The sequence below is a fragment of the Nuphar pumila genome, chromosome 15, assembly GCF_984573655.1.
Source record: "Nuphar pumila chromosome 15, dmNupPumi1.hap1.1, whole genome shotgun sequence".
NCBI classification, from domain to species: Eukaryota; Viridiplantae; Streptophyta; class Magnoliopsida; order Nymphaeales; family Nymphaeaceae; genus Nuphar; species Nuphar pumila.
The window spans coordinates 74,925,393-74,943,890 of record NC_143263.1 but is presented as its reverse complement, the minus strand read 5'-3'; the positions used below and the strand labels follow the sequence as shown (position 1 = coordinate 74,943,890).

General features: G+C 34.5%; 1 protein-coding gene across 3 annotated transcripts in view; it reads right to left on the bottom strand.

The window, feature by feature from the left end:
• Nucleotides 1-18,498, bottom strand: part of LOC149815627 (anthranilate phosphoribosyltransferase) — a 96,575-nt gene that overhangs the window by 56,641 nt on the left and 21,436 nt on the right. For 2 of the 3 annotated variants that reach the window (XM_089988681.1, XM_089988683.1), the window contains exons 2-5: nucleotides 17,979-18,461; nucleotides 5,893-6,050; nucleotides 5,616-5,699; nucleotides 5,463-5,515 (exon numbers count right to left, since the gene is read on the bottom strand). In XM_089988681.1, the coding sequence (XP_089844807.1) occupies nucleotides 5,463-5,515; nucleotides 5,616-5,699; nucleotides 5,893-6,050; nucleotides 17,979-18,461 (778 nt within the window). The remainder of the gene's footprint in view (nucleotides 1-5,462; nucleotides 5,516-5,615; nucleotides 5,700-5,892; nucleotides 6,051-17,978; nucleotides 18,462-18,498) is intronic. The other variant, XM_089988682.1, reaches the window with a different exon arrangement.

Below are 18,498 nucleotides of genomic sequence, written 5' to 3'. Positions count from 1 at the left end.
TGCATTAAGCATTCTTGTTATACATTTCCATATATTGTTTTAATTACAAAGGATAAAATGACAAAAATACCCCTAATTGCAAATATATTAATATATATATATATGTATGTATATATACAATTATATATAATATATATATATACATATATATTTTTAACACACTCCCTCAAACTTATGGTGAGATCACCAAAAGTTTGTTAAGGAAAAAAATAAACTGAGGTGCAGGAAGAGCTTTAGTGAAAAAATCTGAAAGTTGGTACTCTGATGTGAGGTATGGTAACTCAATAGTTTCTTTCAGATACTCATCATGTACATAATGGCAGTTCATCTTAATGTACCTTTTTCTTTCATGGAAGGTGTTGTTGCTCGTAATGTAAAATGCACTTTTTTTGTCACAACACATCTTCGAAGGTTTAGAGAAGGAAACTCCCATGTCCTGGAGAAGAGTCTTTAGCCATACAATCTCCATTGTTGTCGTAGTCATAGCTCGATATTCTGCTTCAGTTGAAGACAACAAGATCTTCTGTTGTTTCTTGCACCTCCAAAAATGAAGAAATCCCCTAAAAATACAAAAACCAGTAGTTGATATTCTATCATTTGGATTACCACCTTAGTCAACATCAATGTACACGGTTAAATCTAAGGATAAGGAGGAAGATAAGAAAAACCCTTTTCAGATTGTGTTTTTAATATATCGAATAGTCCTCATAATTGTGCCCATGTGTACTGTAGTAGGAGCACTGACTTGTTGTATGAACTGTATGAACGATATCAGGTCGGTCAAGTGAAAGATCCAATCAATTAGAGATAAGTAGTAGGATCTTCGAGCAGTACACCATCTTCAAGTCTTAATTTGGCATTTATGACTTCTGGGGTCTCCACCTTTTCATCAAAAATTTCTAACCTACCACATATGTCAGCAGTCAAATTCATTTGAGAGGATATATCCTCTGGGTGATTAGGTAACCTTAATTCCTAAAAAATATCTCAAAAATTCCTAATAAGACATCAATTTTTTTTTAAAACCGATTTAGTTTCAATAACTCTTTTGTCATTTCATGTAATGATCATGTCATCAATATATAGTAGAAGTATCACAATATTAGTACTTATTTTCTTGACAAAGAGAGCAGTGTTAGTATAACAAGAAATAAATCACAAATCAATCAAAACATTACTAAATTTATCATACCAAACCTTAAGGGCTTGTTTAAAATCATAAAAAGCCTTTTTTTAGTTTCAAATTTTTATCACTAATATCAACTCCCGACGAGGACTCTATGTAAACTTACTCATAAAGTTGTCTATTTAAAAAGGCATTTTTAATATCTAGTTGATAAATTGGTCATTGTGAGATAGAGGCAATGACGATTAAGGTTCAAACACTAATCATCTTAACGACGGGAGCAAAGGTTTTTTCATAATCTATTTCATATTCTTAAGCATATCCTTTAGCAACCAATTTTGTTATATACCTTTTTAAGGATTTGTTACTTTTGGTCTTGACTTTAAACACTCACCTACATCTTATAGGTTTCTTGCCTAGAGAAATATCGACTATTTTCCAAGTGTTAGCTTTTCTAAGGACATCAAGCTCAATTTTCATTACTTCAATCCAATGAGGGTATTTTTTGGCATCATTATAATGGGATGGTTCATAATAGGAGTGAACAGTTATTAAACATGTTCTAAAGTTGGAAGAAAAAGAATCATAAGATACAAATCTAATAGTAGCATTAGATATTCGATTAGATCTCCTAAGTTGGGATATTTTGAGAGAACTGTCAAGATCACATGGATGATCACCTTGACTATGCCAGGTATAAGCATGCATATTTTCAATTAGTCTTTCATTTTGATGACCTACCTCATCAACAACCGAATGTTTATTACTAGAAGCATCATTCAAACAAAGATCAAAAACATCATTAGAGTTAAGCAGGTTAGAATCATCATGTCTTGGTCAGAGATCAAGTAGAAATGTACAGTCAATTTCCTCTTTAGTTCTTTTATCAAATTCATTTTCATTTTCATTTTCTAATAAAGTAACGTCTTTAGAAACATAAAGTTTGTTGTTCTTTGAGTCAAAACAATAATACCCTTTTATATTTTTCCCATATCACAAGAAAACACACTCAATAGCTTTTGAAGATAGTTTATCATTTTTATAAGCACATAACTTTTACAACTAAAGATTCTTAATCTTTTAAAATCGAGAGTCATTTTGGAAAGTGAGACACTTTGTAAAGAAAATGAAGGTATTCTATTTATTAAGTAGATTGAGGTTAAAATGGCTTCGGCCCAATTTTTTTTTTTAAATGTCCCTAAAAATGAGAAGAGTCCTAGTTGTTTCTATTATATATCTATATTTTCTTTCCGCTTTGTAGGGTAAGACCTTTGATACAAATGTCATTTTGTTTTAAATAATTTTGAAAATCATTTGACATATATTCTCCTCTTGAATCGAACCTAAGAATAGATATGTTACTAAGAAATTGATTTAAATCATTATATAAAAATTCTTGAAAAAAAGGATACATCAAATTTAAGATTTAGAAAGTAAACCCATGCATAGCTAGTGAAATCATCAACAAAAATAACATAATAGGAGTAACCTCCTTTTGATATGACCGGTGAAGGGCTCCATACATACGAATTCATTAATTCAAAAGGACGAGTAGAAATGAAAGATCTATGGGGAAAGGAATGGCTTTCATTTTTCCAAAAATGCACTCTTTACAAAATATATCATTTTCATTACAAATATTTTCTAAAAAAAGAAAAAGATGTATCTTCGAAAAACTAGGATGCCCAAGTCTCTTATGCCAAATATCAATACTTTTATCTTATACATAATTACAAAATGACTTAGATGGAAGAGTCAAAAAATTCATAAAGTAAAGATTGCCTCTCCTATGACCTTGCCCAATCAGCTTCCCTGATTGGAGATCCTGCAAGATGCAATCTTTAGATGAGAAAGAGACTTTGCATCCATAGTCGAGAATTTGAGAGAAGGAGAAAATATTTAAATTCAATTTTATAACAACTCCTATTTTTCGAACAAGAAATTTTTGAGAAGTTTTTGAATCAAGAGTTCTAATACTATTTATTTTTAAAGAGGTTAGAATTAGTGCAAACTTTGGAAAGAGCATTCGCATAACGAGTCATATAAAAGGAAGTACCTGAGTCAAGAATTCACATACCTGGATGAGATGAAAAATATGCAATGGCGGCACCCAAAGTGGAAGATGATTTGAATAGTTATTGTAGTGCCTCTAATATTTAACTAAAAGCGTCTTTAATATCTCCTCCATTTTTGCTAGATTCTTCCTTATTGAGCATGATTTCTCCAGCGAAAGCAATTTTGTCTTTAAGTTTTGGAAAACCGGTTTAATATGTCTTGGATCATTACAATAATAACAAATAACACCCTTTCTATATCTACTATTATAGTTATTTTGGCTTACAAAGTGAGGGGGCTTATAAGCCCTTACATTGTTACCCAGCCTAGAAACAGTCAAAACATCTTCACCTTTAGCAGTCATGCCAAGGTGAGTCTCCTCTTGGCATACCTCTGCAAGAACATCTTCAAGAGGCATGGCCAAAGTCCTATGAAGGAGAGAGGACCTCGTTCAAATTTTGGTCTTAAACCATGAAGGAATTAGAACTTCAATATCTTCGAGAGTCACCCATTTTGGCTCAAGAAGTGCTAATTCGTCCCAAATAAGAGACAAAGCACTAAAATAATCACGAAGATTCATGTTCCCTTGTTTAGTGGTTATAATCTTGCCTTGACAAAAATATTGTCTAGCAATATCTTTTTGGGTATACATACCCTTAAGAAAAAATCGTGCTTCATTGACTCTTCTAAACTTCACAATCATGGCACATATTTTTATGTCAATATTGTTTATGAACCATGTTAAAATCTTCTACGATTAATTGATACTCATGGATAGCCTTAATATGATCATCTCCTTTAAGGGCCTTTTCAACACCTTATTCGAATTTGTTGAGCTTTAAAGATGGTTCGAGAGTAGTGCCCATCACAAATCCCCAAAGTTTCTTGTCTTTGAGGTGATTTTTCATTGGTGAAGACCACATCATGTAGTTGAATCCGTTGAGTTTGGAGGAGAGTTCAACTCTTGATTCATACTCCGTGACGAATAACAAGAGGAAAGGATAAAGAAAAAAAGAGCACCAAAAAAACTTTTATCACGAACACACGATCTTTGATCACTACGAACAAAGCCTCCAAGATCAAAAGAACCCAAAAGGCTATGATACCATGTAATAAAAATTCAAGTGCACGAGAGAGATGCCACAAGGGGCTACGAAGAGTGCACACCCACACAAATACAAAGTCACTAATGAGCAAGATACAAAGAGTCACTAAGGGCTAATCACAATGCTCACAAAGAGAAACAAGAACATTAAAAATAATGAATTTGTTATTGAACAAATGCTATAAAAAAGCATTACATGGAGAAGGGCTAACATACCCTATTTATACAACAAAAGGACCAAGGGGAGGCTCCCATAGAGTCGTTGGGACCTCCCCAACGGTCATTCATTTAATGACCGTTGGGATGAGTCCCAACAACTCTATGGTTAATGACCATAGAGCCCTTGGTCACTAAATAAAAAGAAAAGAAAAAAATATAAAACAGTCCCTACTGGACTGTTTTAAATTTTAATTACAAGGAGTAAAATGACAAAAATACCCCTGACCGCAAAACTATACACATGTATATATACAATAACATATATATATATATATGTATGTATGTATATATTTTAACAGATTTTTCATGTAATTTGTCTTCATCCTTGTGCCTAAAGACACTTAAGTGATGAGCTTCCTTCTCAATACTCGGATATGATCAGCTCCACATATATGAGCTTAAACTTTAATTGAAATGTTTATAGGTGCAATAATCCAAGTTGACTCATTGAATTATGTGATCATTTGTTCAACATATTGATTAGGCTTCCATTTTTAATTAATCTGGCATTTGAAGAAAAGCTTATCAGCTAGTCAAATAGTTGAGCCAGATGATTATATCTACAGAATTAACGACAATGGTTATATGTACATAGTGCACTGCAGTGTAAGAGTAGGAAAGATAATGCAACAAGAGAAACAACAGCAAACTAATAGAGGACACAACTGGCAAAGTAAACTAATCGTCTACCTCCTTGTTACGGTTATTATGCCTCCAAACTACTTGTATCAAAAGCCATACTTGAATTTGCAAAACAAAATGAAGCCAATTTCCGTTTCACAACATGAAAAAACTTGTCTAGCGCAATAGCAACATTTTGTGGAGGGAAGGCATCATAATGGATTTTGTCCAAAATTCCTTTTCATTTTATGTAATCACATGCATAAAATGTTTAGATGAATGAATATAAACAGCAATAAGTAAATTTTATAGATAACTATCGTCAGATATGCATACAAAGAGGGGTGAGCTTCACGCTGACTTATGTAAGCAAAACCAACATCCTCGTCCTGAAGCAGAAAAAGACACATGCACATAAGGAAAATTTGTTGAAATCATCAAAAATGAAGTTTTGAAGATCAATGAGCACAGTTAAATCCCTGAGTATACCTCAAGGAGTTGTTTAGCATCCACTGGAGACAATTGAGTACTAGCTCCCATGAATTTAAGCATTTGTTCATCAGTAACACCCCCCTAGAAACCTTGAAACAAAATAACCATTAGCATATCTAAGTTTTTTTACCGAAAAACATTCTAAATCTAAAAGACAGATTACATCCAATATCAAATAGAGGACGACTAAGCTCAATAAATCCAAGTGAAATTTCTTCTCAGGTGCCAAACATAATCTGTTTTGAGATATTCACTGTACAAACTACTTTCTGACCTTTGGTGGCATCCATTCTGCCCCATGAAGAAGGCAGCATTCCCCATAGCAGGATCTAACTGCAGCAACAAAAAGCGTACTCCTGAAGAATCTAGTGTTGCCATCGTAGGGTTCACCATAGTGCGTTAAGGACCTAACATCAGCCACTGGCGAAGGACCTGATGGAAATAGAAACGTAAGCAACATCCTCTGCAGAAATTATCAGTCATCAGAATCAAACTGATGACAGGAAATGAAGTTATAAGAATTAAAGCTTTTTTACATATAAAACATTCTGTTGAAAAGGAATCAATTTTGCTGACATTGTTTCTAAAAATTGAGGAATTCAGTTGTCTCACTCCAGGATTCACTCTGTCCACAAGTGAAATGACTTGCATTGTAGGGTGCACATCCAGAGAAGAAAGCTTGTAAGCCCTTAAGGAAGCAAAACTATGCACTCGAAGGAAGTAGGATTGACATAACACACACAAATACAAAGAAGGTGATATCACTGCATTATGTATTCCAAAATCATGCAACCATTGCCAATTTACATCAAACATGCAATGGAGCACAGCGGCACCATCAGAAGACGTTACCATGTGGGGCCCCACCAACTGTAAAAAACTCTATAAAAAGAGTATTTGTGTAAAAACACAATGCTAGAGACAAGAAGTGTGCACAAAGGCACAAGGAGAACTCTCACAAGTGCACAAAGGCACGGATACACATCCACAAAGGCATAGAAAAAACATGAACTTCAATATATTGAATCCCAAAGGGGCTTTACAAAAACACACCCAAGCTAGAGGGGGATCACCCCTATATATACAAATTGGAGAAGTGGGGGGGCTCCAACACATACGTTCGAGTCCCTCCAACGGTTATAAATATAACCGTTGGAGGGGGGCTCCAACATACATGTTGTGGGGCCCCCATGTTACAAAATTGAATAAAAATAAAAAATAAAAAAAAGACTAAAAAGAAATAAAAATACAATCATATTTTCAAATGAGAATATGTGTAAAATGAGAAAAATGATCGAAATACCCTTATCAGAATTTGAATATATTTATATATATACTTAGATAGATACATATACATATATATACTATATATATATATATGTATATGTATCTCTCTCTATATATATATATATATGAATATATATATAAATAAAAAGAACAATACATTTTAACACCCCCCCTCAAACTTAAGGTGACATAACCGAAAGTTTGCCAAGAAGGAAGTTAAATCTTGGAGAGAACAACACTTTGGTGAAGAAGTCTGTCAGTTGATAGTCTGATGTTACATATGAGAGTTTTATGGTTCTTCTTAAGTATTCTTCACGAACATAGTAACAGTCCATCTCAATATGATTCGTACGCTCATGAAATGTGTAATTTTTGTCAATGTAAATTGCACTTTTATTATCACAACATAGTTTTGTGGGCCCTTGAACTTGAATATTCATATCTTCCAGCAAGCTGTGAATCCAAACAATCTCCATGGTAGTAGATGTCATGGCTCTATATTCGGCTTGTGTGGATGAGAGTGAGACTTTTTGTTGTTTCTTGCATCTCTAAGAAATTAAGAATTCCCCTAAAAAGATGCAAAAATCAGTGGTGGAGTGACGGTTATTCGGGCCATCTTCCCAATCAGAGTCGGTATAAGCAATTAAATTCAATTCAGAAGAAGAAGATAGAAATACCCCTTTGTTTATTGTACTCCCTATGTATCTGATAATGCGGAGAATGGCGCTCATATGAACTGTAGTAGGTGCATGTTGAAATTGACTAGCAACATGTACTGCATGTTGAGATACGTTCAAGATCCAACCAGTTGCCTATAAGGTGTGGGATCTTTTAGGAGAATCCTATCATCAATCTTCATCTTCGAACTCACTAATTCAAGAGTTTCAAAAACCTTATCATTTGGGATTCCTAATCTGTCAAGAATCTCACAAGCAAGTTTAGTTTGAGACAAAAAATAGCCTATGTGAGAATAGGTAACCTCAATTCCCAAAAAATATGTCAGAAATCCTAAGTCTGACATTTCAAATTTTGAAATCAAGATAGATTTAATGCTCTTGATTCCTTTGGTATCATCATCTGTTATTAACATATCATCAACACATAACAGTAATATAACAATTTCTGCATCAGATTTCTTAACAAACAATGCAGTATCAGTATAGCAGGAAGTGAAACCATTTTCTATCATTACATTGTTAAACTTATCGTGCCAAGCTTTGGGAGTTTGTTTCAAGCCATAAAGAGCTTTACGAAGACAGAGAACTTTATTTTTAGGAATTTTCATACCAGGTGGAGCATCCATATAGACTTCTTCATTAAGATCTTCATTTAAAAAGGCATTTTTGACATCCATTTGAAAAATATTCCATTTTCTAATTGAAGCAATGGTGATGATATTAAATTGTATCTCCTTTATATATATATATATATATATATATATATATATATATATATATATATATATATATTATTTTTACATCATGTAACCCCAAGGGTATTTTTGTCTTTTCTCCTTTTTACACATATCCACATTAGTGAATATGTTTATAACTTTTCTTTTTCTTTTTCATTTTCTTTTCTCTGTTCTCTTTTCCTTTTTCTTTTTCTTTTTCTTTTTTGTTGACTTAGTCAACCCTTTGGAGGGAGTCCAACACTAGACGTTGCGTCTAGTGGGAGCCCCTCCAAGGCTTCCACTCCATTATATATAGGGGTGAACCCCCCTCTTAAATGTAATTCAATGCTTGGAGCATTGTTCTCCATTGTTCAATAAAATTCTTTATATTTTAGCATTTGTGTTCTCTATTTGTACCTTGTGTACATTTTGTTCTAAGCGTTTTTGTGCCTTTGTGCACATATCCCTTTGTGGAGGTTGTGCTTATTTTGCACATTATCTTTTTTGAGATATTTTCACATGGTATCAGAGCACGGTTGAAGATTGAAGATCGTGTGATTCTTCGTATTTGCAAGTACCTCGAAAAGCGTGCCCTTGGCGTCTTGGTGATTAGAGTGGGAAATTCTCTTTCCTCAATATTTTAGAAGGATTTTACGACAAGATTTAAAAGTCTTTTTGTGGTACGTATAAATTCTTCATTCTTTCATCTCTAATGGGTAAAAAAGAGTCTCATTTTTTCACTTGGTTTTAAATTAAATGGCTCCAACTACCACGTTTAGGATGATAATATGGAGGCTCACATTAAAGGGAAAGGTCTTTGGGGATATGTCAAAGGAACCATTCTCGAACCCGAACCTAAGATCACCATTATTGAGAAGGGTGAAATAAAGGTTCTTGATAGTGAAGAGAGAGAAAAAGCCTTTGAAGAATACAACAAAAGGCATGAAGAATGGGAGATGAAAAACTACAAAATTCTCTCATGGTTTTTCTCTTCTGTTGAAACGAAAATAAATGCCAATATATTGAAGTTCGAGAAAGCCTTTCAAGTATGAGAGTATCCTAAAAGAATGTATACTTCAAGAGATTTGTCCCATAAATATTATCTCCAAAAGAAGGCATTAACTCTTCAACAAGAAAAAATGTCCGTTAGAGAATATTTTGTCGAGCTATCCACTATTTGGGATGAACTTGCTCTCCAAGAACCTAAATGGAGTGGAGAGGCAATTGAATTGAGGGCCAAACAATTAGAAGAGGATCATTTCTTCAACTTTTTAAATAGACTTAGACCTGAGTTCTAACAAACTAGGTCCTCTCTCTTGTCTTCTTTCTCTTCTCCTTCATTGGAAGATGTGCTTACCAAACTAAGTGGAGAAGAAACTAGATTGGGGATGAATAAAACCAATCTAAGTGTGTTGGTCGTTCCCTCTAAGGATGAGGATGAGGGTGCTTATGTCGTCTCAAGACCGAGGAATAATGTCAAAACTTATAAACCCCTCACTTCAACAAAAATCAAAGAGGAAGAGAAAATGGTGGGCAATATGGAAAAAAAGATTATAGTAAAATCATATGACACTTTTGCAAAGAACTGGAACACATTAAACCGGTATGTCCTAAATGGAAAAAGATGGTGGCTATGTCTACAACTTTTCAACCAACCAAGGAGGAAGGACCATCAACTTCCAACAATGTTACTTTGTCTCTAAATCAAATCATGAAAGCTCTTCAACCTCTCCTCAAAGGATCCGTTTGGGAAGCTGTCATGACCACCTTCTCTCCTCCAGGTAAGACTATTTGGCTCTTAGACTCGAGTGCATCCTTTCATATGACTCCAAATGTTTTTGCACTTTCTAAATACTCAAAAAAAATTCACCATCTTTTGTCTCTACCGCAGATGGGGCTTCTCTTGAAATAAAAGAAATCGGAGATTTTGAAAGACAAACTTTTTTTATTCCTAAAGTTAGATTTATCCCAAAACAAAATTTAAATTTGCTTTCCGTCTCTCAACTATCAGATCATGGGTGTGATATCAAATTCTCATCAAATAAATGTTGGATACAGGATCGCTGATTCGGGAAGTTGATTGGGGAAGGATCTAGGAAGGGAGATCTATACTTTATGAAATTTCTTCAAATTCCAAAACACTCTTTCTGTAATGTTGCCCAACATAAAGATATAAATATTTGGCATAAACGCCTTGGGCATCCAAATATTGTCAAGCTTTCTTATTTGCATTTTGTTAAAACTTTATGTAAAGACAACTTCAATTGTAATGATTGTATTCTTGGTAAAATGAGAAGTCTACCTTTTGGGCAAAGAACTATGTTTTCAACTAAGCCTTTTGAGATTGTGCATTCGGATGTATGGGGACCGGCACCCGTAGTGTTTAAGGGAGGGTTTTTGTATTATGTTATATATGTTGATGATTTCTCAAGATATAGTTGGATATACTTTCTCAAACATAAACATGAGGTTTTTTCTACCTTTAAGGTTTTTCATATGATAATACAAAATCAATTCAATAATAAATTACAAATTCTTAGAACCGATTCCGGGGGAGAATATTTTTCAAATGATTTCAAAAGTTATATCGAAAATAATGGAATTGTTCATCAAAGGTCTTGCCTCAAAACACCTCAAAAAAATAGATTAGCCGAAGGAAAACATAGACATATAATAGAAACTACAAGGACCTTACTCATTTCTCAAAAAAATCAAAAAGATTTGGGCCGAAGCGGCTCTTGCATCGGTTTATTTCATAAATCTTCTTCGATCCAAAAATTTCAATCAAATATCCCCCTTCGAAACCTTGAATAAAAAAGAACCCGATTACAATAGACTAACAATTTTTTATTGTAAATGTTTTATCCTCACCGACAAGAATGACAAATTATCTCTCCCAAAGCTATTCCTTATGCATTTTTGGGATATTCGGAAACACAAAAAGGTTTTAGGTGTTATGATATTAAAAATGACAAACTATATGTTTTAAGAAACGTAACCTTTTTAGAAAACATGAGTAGTTTTGAAGAACACAAAACTCATGAAGATAATGTCGATTACTCTTTTTTGTTTGAATTATTATCCATAAATGAGGATTTTTTTAGTGATGATGAATTGAATGAGGATGAGGATATAAGTGAAAATATTCCACAACCCATCCAACATGAGGAAGAAATGACAGTTGAACCTATTACCTATGCACATAGAGATAAAAGTACCTTTAGAAGTGAAATAGAGAAATATAGTGACCCTAGTGAACCTTCCAACCACTCTCAAGGAACCGAAAGATCTAGGAAAAATCGTTCTAGATTTATATCTTATGAGTCTTTTTCTCCAAAACATAGGGCATGTCTTAGTGGCATTCACTCATATCAAGAACCTAGGAATTTTGAAGAAGCTAAAGAAAGGATAGAGTGGAGGGACGCTATGGAAAACGAACTTAGAGCTCTCAACAAAGCCAAAACTTGGGTCTTTCAATATCTTCCAAAAGGAAAAAAATCAATAGGATGTAGATGGGTTTTTAAAGTCAAAACCAAGAGTGATGGCACTTTTGAAAGATATAAAGTTCGTCTTGTTGCAAAAGGATATAGTCAAGAATACGACATTGATTACCTTTGCCCATGTTGCACGAATGGTCACTGTAAGATGTTTGATCACCACTGCATCTATTAAAAAATAGAACATTTACCAAATGGATGTTAAAATGTTTTTTTAAATGGGGACCTTAATGAAGAAATTTACATGGATGCTCCTCCTGGCATGGACGTACCAAAGGGAAAAGTCCTTCGTTTGCAAAAAGCGCTCTATGGTTTAAACCAAGCCCCTAAGGCTTGGTATGATCGATTTAATGAAATAATGGTTAAAGATGGTTTTACTTCATGCTACACTAACACTGCTCTGCTCGTCAAAAAGTCTGATGCAGGAATTATGATTTTATTGTTGTATGTTGATGATATGTTGAGCCTACTCTCATAGAGGCTATTTTTTGTCTCAAACTAAACTTGCATGTGAGATTCTTGACAGATCAGGTATTACTGACGATAAAATCTGTGAAACCCCTGAAATTGTGGGATCAAAAATGAAGATCGATGATGGGATACCTTTGGAGGATCCCACCCCCTACCAGCAACTTGTGGGGTCTCTAATGTATCTTAGCATCACAAGGCCAGACATCTCACATGTCGTGCACACTGCAAGCCAATTCCAGCATGCTCCTACGTCTGTCCATATGTGCGTCATTCTCTGAATTGTCAGATACATAAGGAAAACTTTAAACAAGGGAGTTTTTCTTTCTTCGTCTTCTGAATTAAATTTAATTGCATATACTGACTCTGATTGGGGAGGTGACCCAAATAATCGTCACTCTACTATAGGTTTTTGCATTTTTTTAGGTGAATCCCCGATCTCATGGAGATGCAAGAAACAAAAGAAGGTGTAGCTATCATCCACAGAAGTAGAATATCGAGCCATAGCTTCCACAACCATGGAAATTGTGTGGATTCATCAATTGCTACAAGACATGGGGATTCAAGTTCAAGGACCCATAAAGTTATGTTGTGATAATAAGAGTGAAATCTACATTGCTAAAAATCACGTGTTTCATGAACGCACAAAGCATATTGAGATGGACTGTCACTACGTTAGAGAAGCATATTTGCAAAAAGTTATAGATCTTTCTTACGTGACCTCAGAATATCAATTGGCGGATTTCTTCACCAAAGCATGCTGCTCTTCTAGATTCAACTTTCTTCTCGGCCAACTCTCGGTCATTGCGCCCTAACTTTGAGGGAGGGTGTTAAATTGTATCTCCTTTTTGTATACATATATTTATATATATAGAAAGAGAGATACATATACATATGTGTATCATACATACATGTATATGTATCTATCGTTATATATATATATATATATATATATTATTTTCACATCATGTAGCCCCTAGGGGTATTTCTGTCTTTTCGCCTTTTTACGCATATCCACATTAGTGAATATGCTTATAACTTTTCTTTTCTTTTTCTTTTTCTTTTTCTTTTTCCTTTTCTTTTCTCTTTTCTTTTTTTCCTTTTTCTTTTTTTGTTGACTTAGTCAACCCTTTGGAGGGGGTCTAACACTAGACGTTGGACCCCTCCAACGTCTAGTGGGAGCCCCTCCAAGGCTTTCTCTCCATTATATATAGGGGTGAACCCCCCTCTTAAATGTAATTCAATGCTTGGAGCATTGTTCTCCATTGTTCAATAAAATTCTTTATATTTTAGCATTTGTGATCTCTATTTGTACCTTGTGTACATTTTGTTCTAAGTGTTCTTGAGCCCTTGTGCACATATCCCTTTATGGAGGTTGTGCTTATTTTGCACGTTATCTCTTTTGAGATATTTTCACAGATGAGACATCTGACAGTAACCATACGTGCTACTGGAGCAAATGTCACTTCATAGTCAATCTCATATTCTTGACTATACTATTTTGCTACTAAGTGAGCTTTATACCTCTCAAGAGATCCATTACTCTTGGTTTTGACTTTGAACACTCATCGGCATCCTATAGTTTTCTTTCCATTGGGAAGCGTTTGAAATTCCCAAGTGTTAGCTTTCCTAAGCGCTTTGAGTTCACTCTCTATGGCTTCTCTCCATTCGACACATTTGTTGGCCTCTTCAAAAAAATTGGTTTAAAATATGAGTGAATGGCACTTAAACAAGCCTGATATTTAGGGGAGAAAGAATCAAAAGATACGAATCTAGAAGGAAATTTTCTAGTTCTTTTGGTTCTTCTAGAATTTGTATCATGTGTGGAGATAGATTCGCTAGGTTCACTGTACTGTTCAATAGCACTTTTAAAGGTACTTCTATCTCTATGAGTATAGGTGATAGGGTCTCTAGTTATATTTTCTTTTTGAGAGGTAGGAGAATTAGAATCATTGTTGTTTTCAACCAAATCTTTGTCACTATCATATCTTATATCATAATCACTAGAGATATCATCATCTTTAGATAATAGGTCAAAAAGAAAGGAATAGTTGACATTTTCTAAATGAGATTCATTCTTTTCAAAACCACTATCATTTTCCAAAAATGTTACATTCCTTGAGACATATAACTTATCACTCTTAGTATCATAACATCGAACCCCTTTTTGGGTTTCAGAATAGCCAAGAAAAGCACAAGGAATGGTTTTTGGTGAGAGTTTATCATTTTTATCTGTAAGGACAAAGCACTTACAACCAAAAACTCTCAACCTACTATAATCAGGTTCTTTTTCATATAGAGTTTCAAATGGAGAGATTTTATCTAAATTTTTGGATGAAAGACGATTAATAAGATAAACGAAAACAAGAGTTGCTTCGGCCCAAAATTTTTTTGGAATACTTTGAGAAATAAGAAGGGTTCTAGACTAGTGGTTTCAATAATATGACTATGCTTTCTTTCAGCCAAACCATTTTGTTGTGGGGTCTTAAGACACGATATTTGATGGACAATACCATAGTTTTCAAGATATTTCTTAAATTCATTAGATAGATATTAACCTCCAGAATCGGTCCTAAATATCTTTAAATTACTATTAAATTGATTTTTTTATCATCATATGATGATTTAAAAGATGTAAAGACTTCATGCTTATGTTTGAGAAAATATATCCAACAAAATCGTGAAAAATCATCCACAAAAATCACATAATAGGCAAAACCTCCCTTGGATATAACGGGTGCCGGTCCCCAAACATCCGAATGAATAATTTCAAAAGGTTTAGAGGTAAACATAGATCTTTGTTCAAAAGGCGTACTTCTCATTTTTCCAAAAATGCAATCATTATAAGAGAAAGTACTTTTACAAAGATTTTTAGTAAAGTCCAAATAGGACAACTTGGTGATATTGGGATGACCAAGTTTTTTGTGCCAAACATTTATGTCTTTATGTTGAACCACATTACAAAAGGGGGTTTTAGGAATTTGAAGAGAGTCCACATAGTATAAGTCTCCCTTCCTAGAGCCTTCCCCAATCAACATCCTGGACCGGTGATCCTGTATTAAACATTTAATATATGAGAATTTAATGTCACACCCAAGGTCCGAGAGTTGAGAGACGGAAAGTAAGTTCAAATTCAATTTTGGTATAAATCTAATTTTAGGAATAAAGAAGTTTTGGGTTTTAAAATTTTCAATTCCCTTAGTTTCAAGAAAAGTGCCATCCGCGGTTGAAACAAACGATTGTGACAAATTTTTAGAATATTCGGAGAGAGAAGAAATGTTTAGAGACATATGAAATGAAGCACCTGAGTCTAAAAACCAAAAAGTTTTACCTGGAGGGAAGGAGTAGATACGACGGCACCAGAAATGGCTCCCTTAAGAAAAGGTTGAAGAGTTTCCATAATTTGATTTAGAGAGATAGCTCCATTTATGGAAGTAGATGCATTTTCTAATTTTTGAGGTTGGGATGTAGTTGTCATAGCCAATAATTTCTTCCATTTGGGACAAACCGGTTTGATGTGTCCCAGTTCCTTGCAAAAGTGACACAACTTTGCTATAGTCCATTCTTCCACCTTGTCCACCATTGGATCCTTGATTTTGATTTTTAAAATGAGGAGGTTTATATGTCCTCAAGTTGTTCCCGGGCCTAGAAACGGCATTCGCTCCATCACACTCTTTTTTATTTGTAGGCATTGCAAGAACACTTGGATTTTGCTTGCAAATGCCCATACGAGTTTCATTTCCTCTTTTGGAGGTAATACTTATGGGACAAGTTCCTAGAATTGTACATCTTCTCAAGGTACTCCCATGCTTGATATGCTTTTTTTGAACTTTATAATATTGGCGTTGATTCTTGTCTCAACGGAGGAGAAGATCCATGACAAGATCTTGAACTTCTTTATTTCTCACTCCTCATGTTTTTTGCTATATTCCTCAAGAGCCTTGGTTCTTTCTCTCCCTCAAGAATTTTGATTTTCCATCTTTCAACCAAAGTGATTTTAGGCTCGGGTTTCGGAATCGAGCCTTAAACGTAACCCCAAAGCCTTTTTCCTTTAATATGGGATTCCATATTTTCGGCCCACACGTGATAATTGAAGTCATTAAGCTTAAAGCCAAGAGAGAAATGAGAGTCTTTTTCACTCATTAGAGAGATAAGATGAGAGAAAAGAATATGTACTATAATAAGATTTTAAAACTTACTTGTTGTAGTAATCTTCTAAAATATTGGATGGAGAGGAGTCTTCATGCCAATCACAAAAAAGTTGAAGGCACGCTTTTCGAGGCACTCGATATTGTGAAGAACCGCAAGATTTTTTTCTCCAAACAACCTTGCTCTGATACCATGTAAAAATCTCTATAAAAAAAGTATTTGTGTAAAAACACAGCGCTAGAGACAAGAAGTGTGCACAAAGGCACAAGGAGAACTCTCACAAGTGCACAAAGGCACGGATACACGTACAAAAGCATGGAAAAAATATGAACTTCAATAAATTGAATTCCAAAGGGACTTTACAAAAACACACCCAAGCTAGAGGGGGATCACCCCTATATATACAAATTGGAGAAGGGGGGGGGTCTCCAACATATACGTTGGAGGGACTATAACCGTTGGAGGGGGGCTCCAACGTATATGTTGTGCCCCCCCCCCCCCCATGTTACAAAATTGAATAAAAATAAAAAGAAAGACTAAAATAAAATAAAAATACAATCATATTCTCAAATAAGAATATGCGTAAAATGAGGAAAATGACCGAAATACCCTTATCGGATTTTGAATATATATATATATATATATATATATATATATATATATATATATATATATATATATATATATATATATATATATATATATAAAGAACATTACATTTTAACACCCATCAGAAGATGACTGTGCAGAAGTGACCTTATCTTGGCCTAAATTGGGTCATGATCTGGATCCAAATGGACTCTGACTGGATTCTTTATTGGCAGCCACCAGCCTCAGTGGGAGCATCACTATTCTGAACTTTATCGAAGGCGCCAAAATACCAAAATATGACATACAAAGCAGAGTATGACCTTTTATTCTGAGTTTTATGTTTTTAATAGTTTTAATGGTGTCCTTTTATTTTTTAAGAGAGTTTTGAGGCATATTCCTTGGACAACCTCGAATTTAAGTATCAGTTTGGAAGTATCATGGGCAATTGAGTATTTGGGAAGCATTCCAATGCAGAACCCGCATAAGAAATTTGTTACAGCTCAATATTAGTGGAAGTGTATCTTTAATCTCAGGTACTTAAACAAACAGCTGGCCCACAACTCAGAATTCCAGTCAACATATGTATTCACAGGTGACCTCTTTGAACTATTATTCCAAATTATCTCCTTCTCTCAGCTGTACAAATTATTATCAAAAAAAAAAGCCTGACAAACTATTTAGCTATTTTGTAGCCACCAAAACAGCATACAAAACCCGGAAATTGAAGATAAAGATTTAGAAACATAGCATAGAAAACCTGATACACAACATTTTATGATAAATTGAAACACTGAAGGTTTGGATTGTGATGCTGCATTGAAGGCCTAATCCCAAACAGCTAAAATGGTCAAAGTAAGGAAGTTTACACATATATGTATCATATACTAGAATAATGATCAAAATGAAAAGATACCTTTCCATATATTCCTGAGAGGAAACATATAAATTTAAAAAGGATAAAACAAACAGCATTACCAAGTTCATCATCAAAGGCAAGACAGTAGGCTTTTATCTCCCGGTCCGTTTCTCCATTCATGCGTTGGCCAATAAGAAATGCTGACAGCAAGGACTCTCTCACATCTTTTGAATCTACATTTTCTGATCTTAAGGGAAGAGTATCCCGAAGTACACCCTGAACCTCCTCATAACCAAGATGGCCACCTGCCAAAACTTCTCGTAGGGCACCTACTAATCTCATCTCTGTGGTTCCTTGGCCAGTATATAAAGGCCCAAGTGAACTGGATCCCCCCATGATAGTACCTTCAGGATCTGCTATAAAAAGAACATCTGATGGCAAACACTGCACCAGAAGTGGCCAGAATGTATTCATAGCATGCCTTTCTCCTTCACTCCACTGAGTAGCTTCTGGAAAAGCATTAGCACGTATTGTCATTGCAGCAAAAAATGCTCCAAGCTGTGCTCTGGACACTTCCTCATCATCTATCAGTTCTCCTCTAGCTTAGAATGACACCAAAAGTTAGAAATAGCTTAGAAT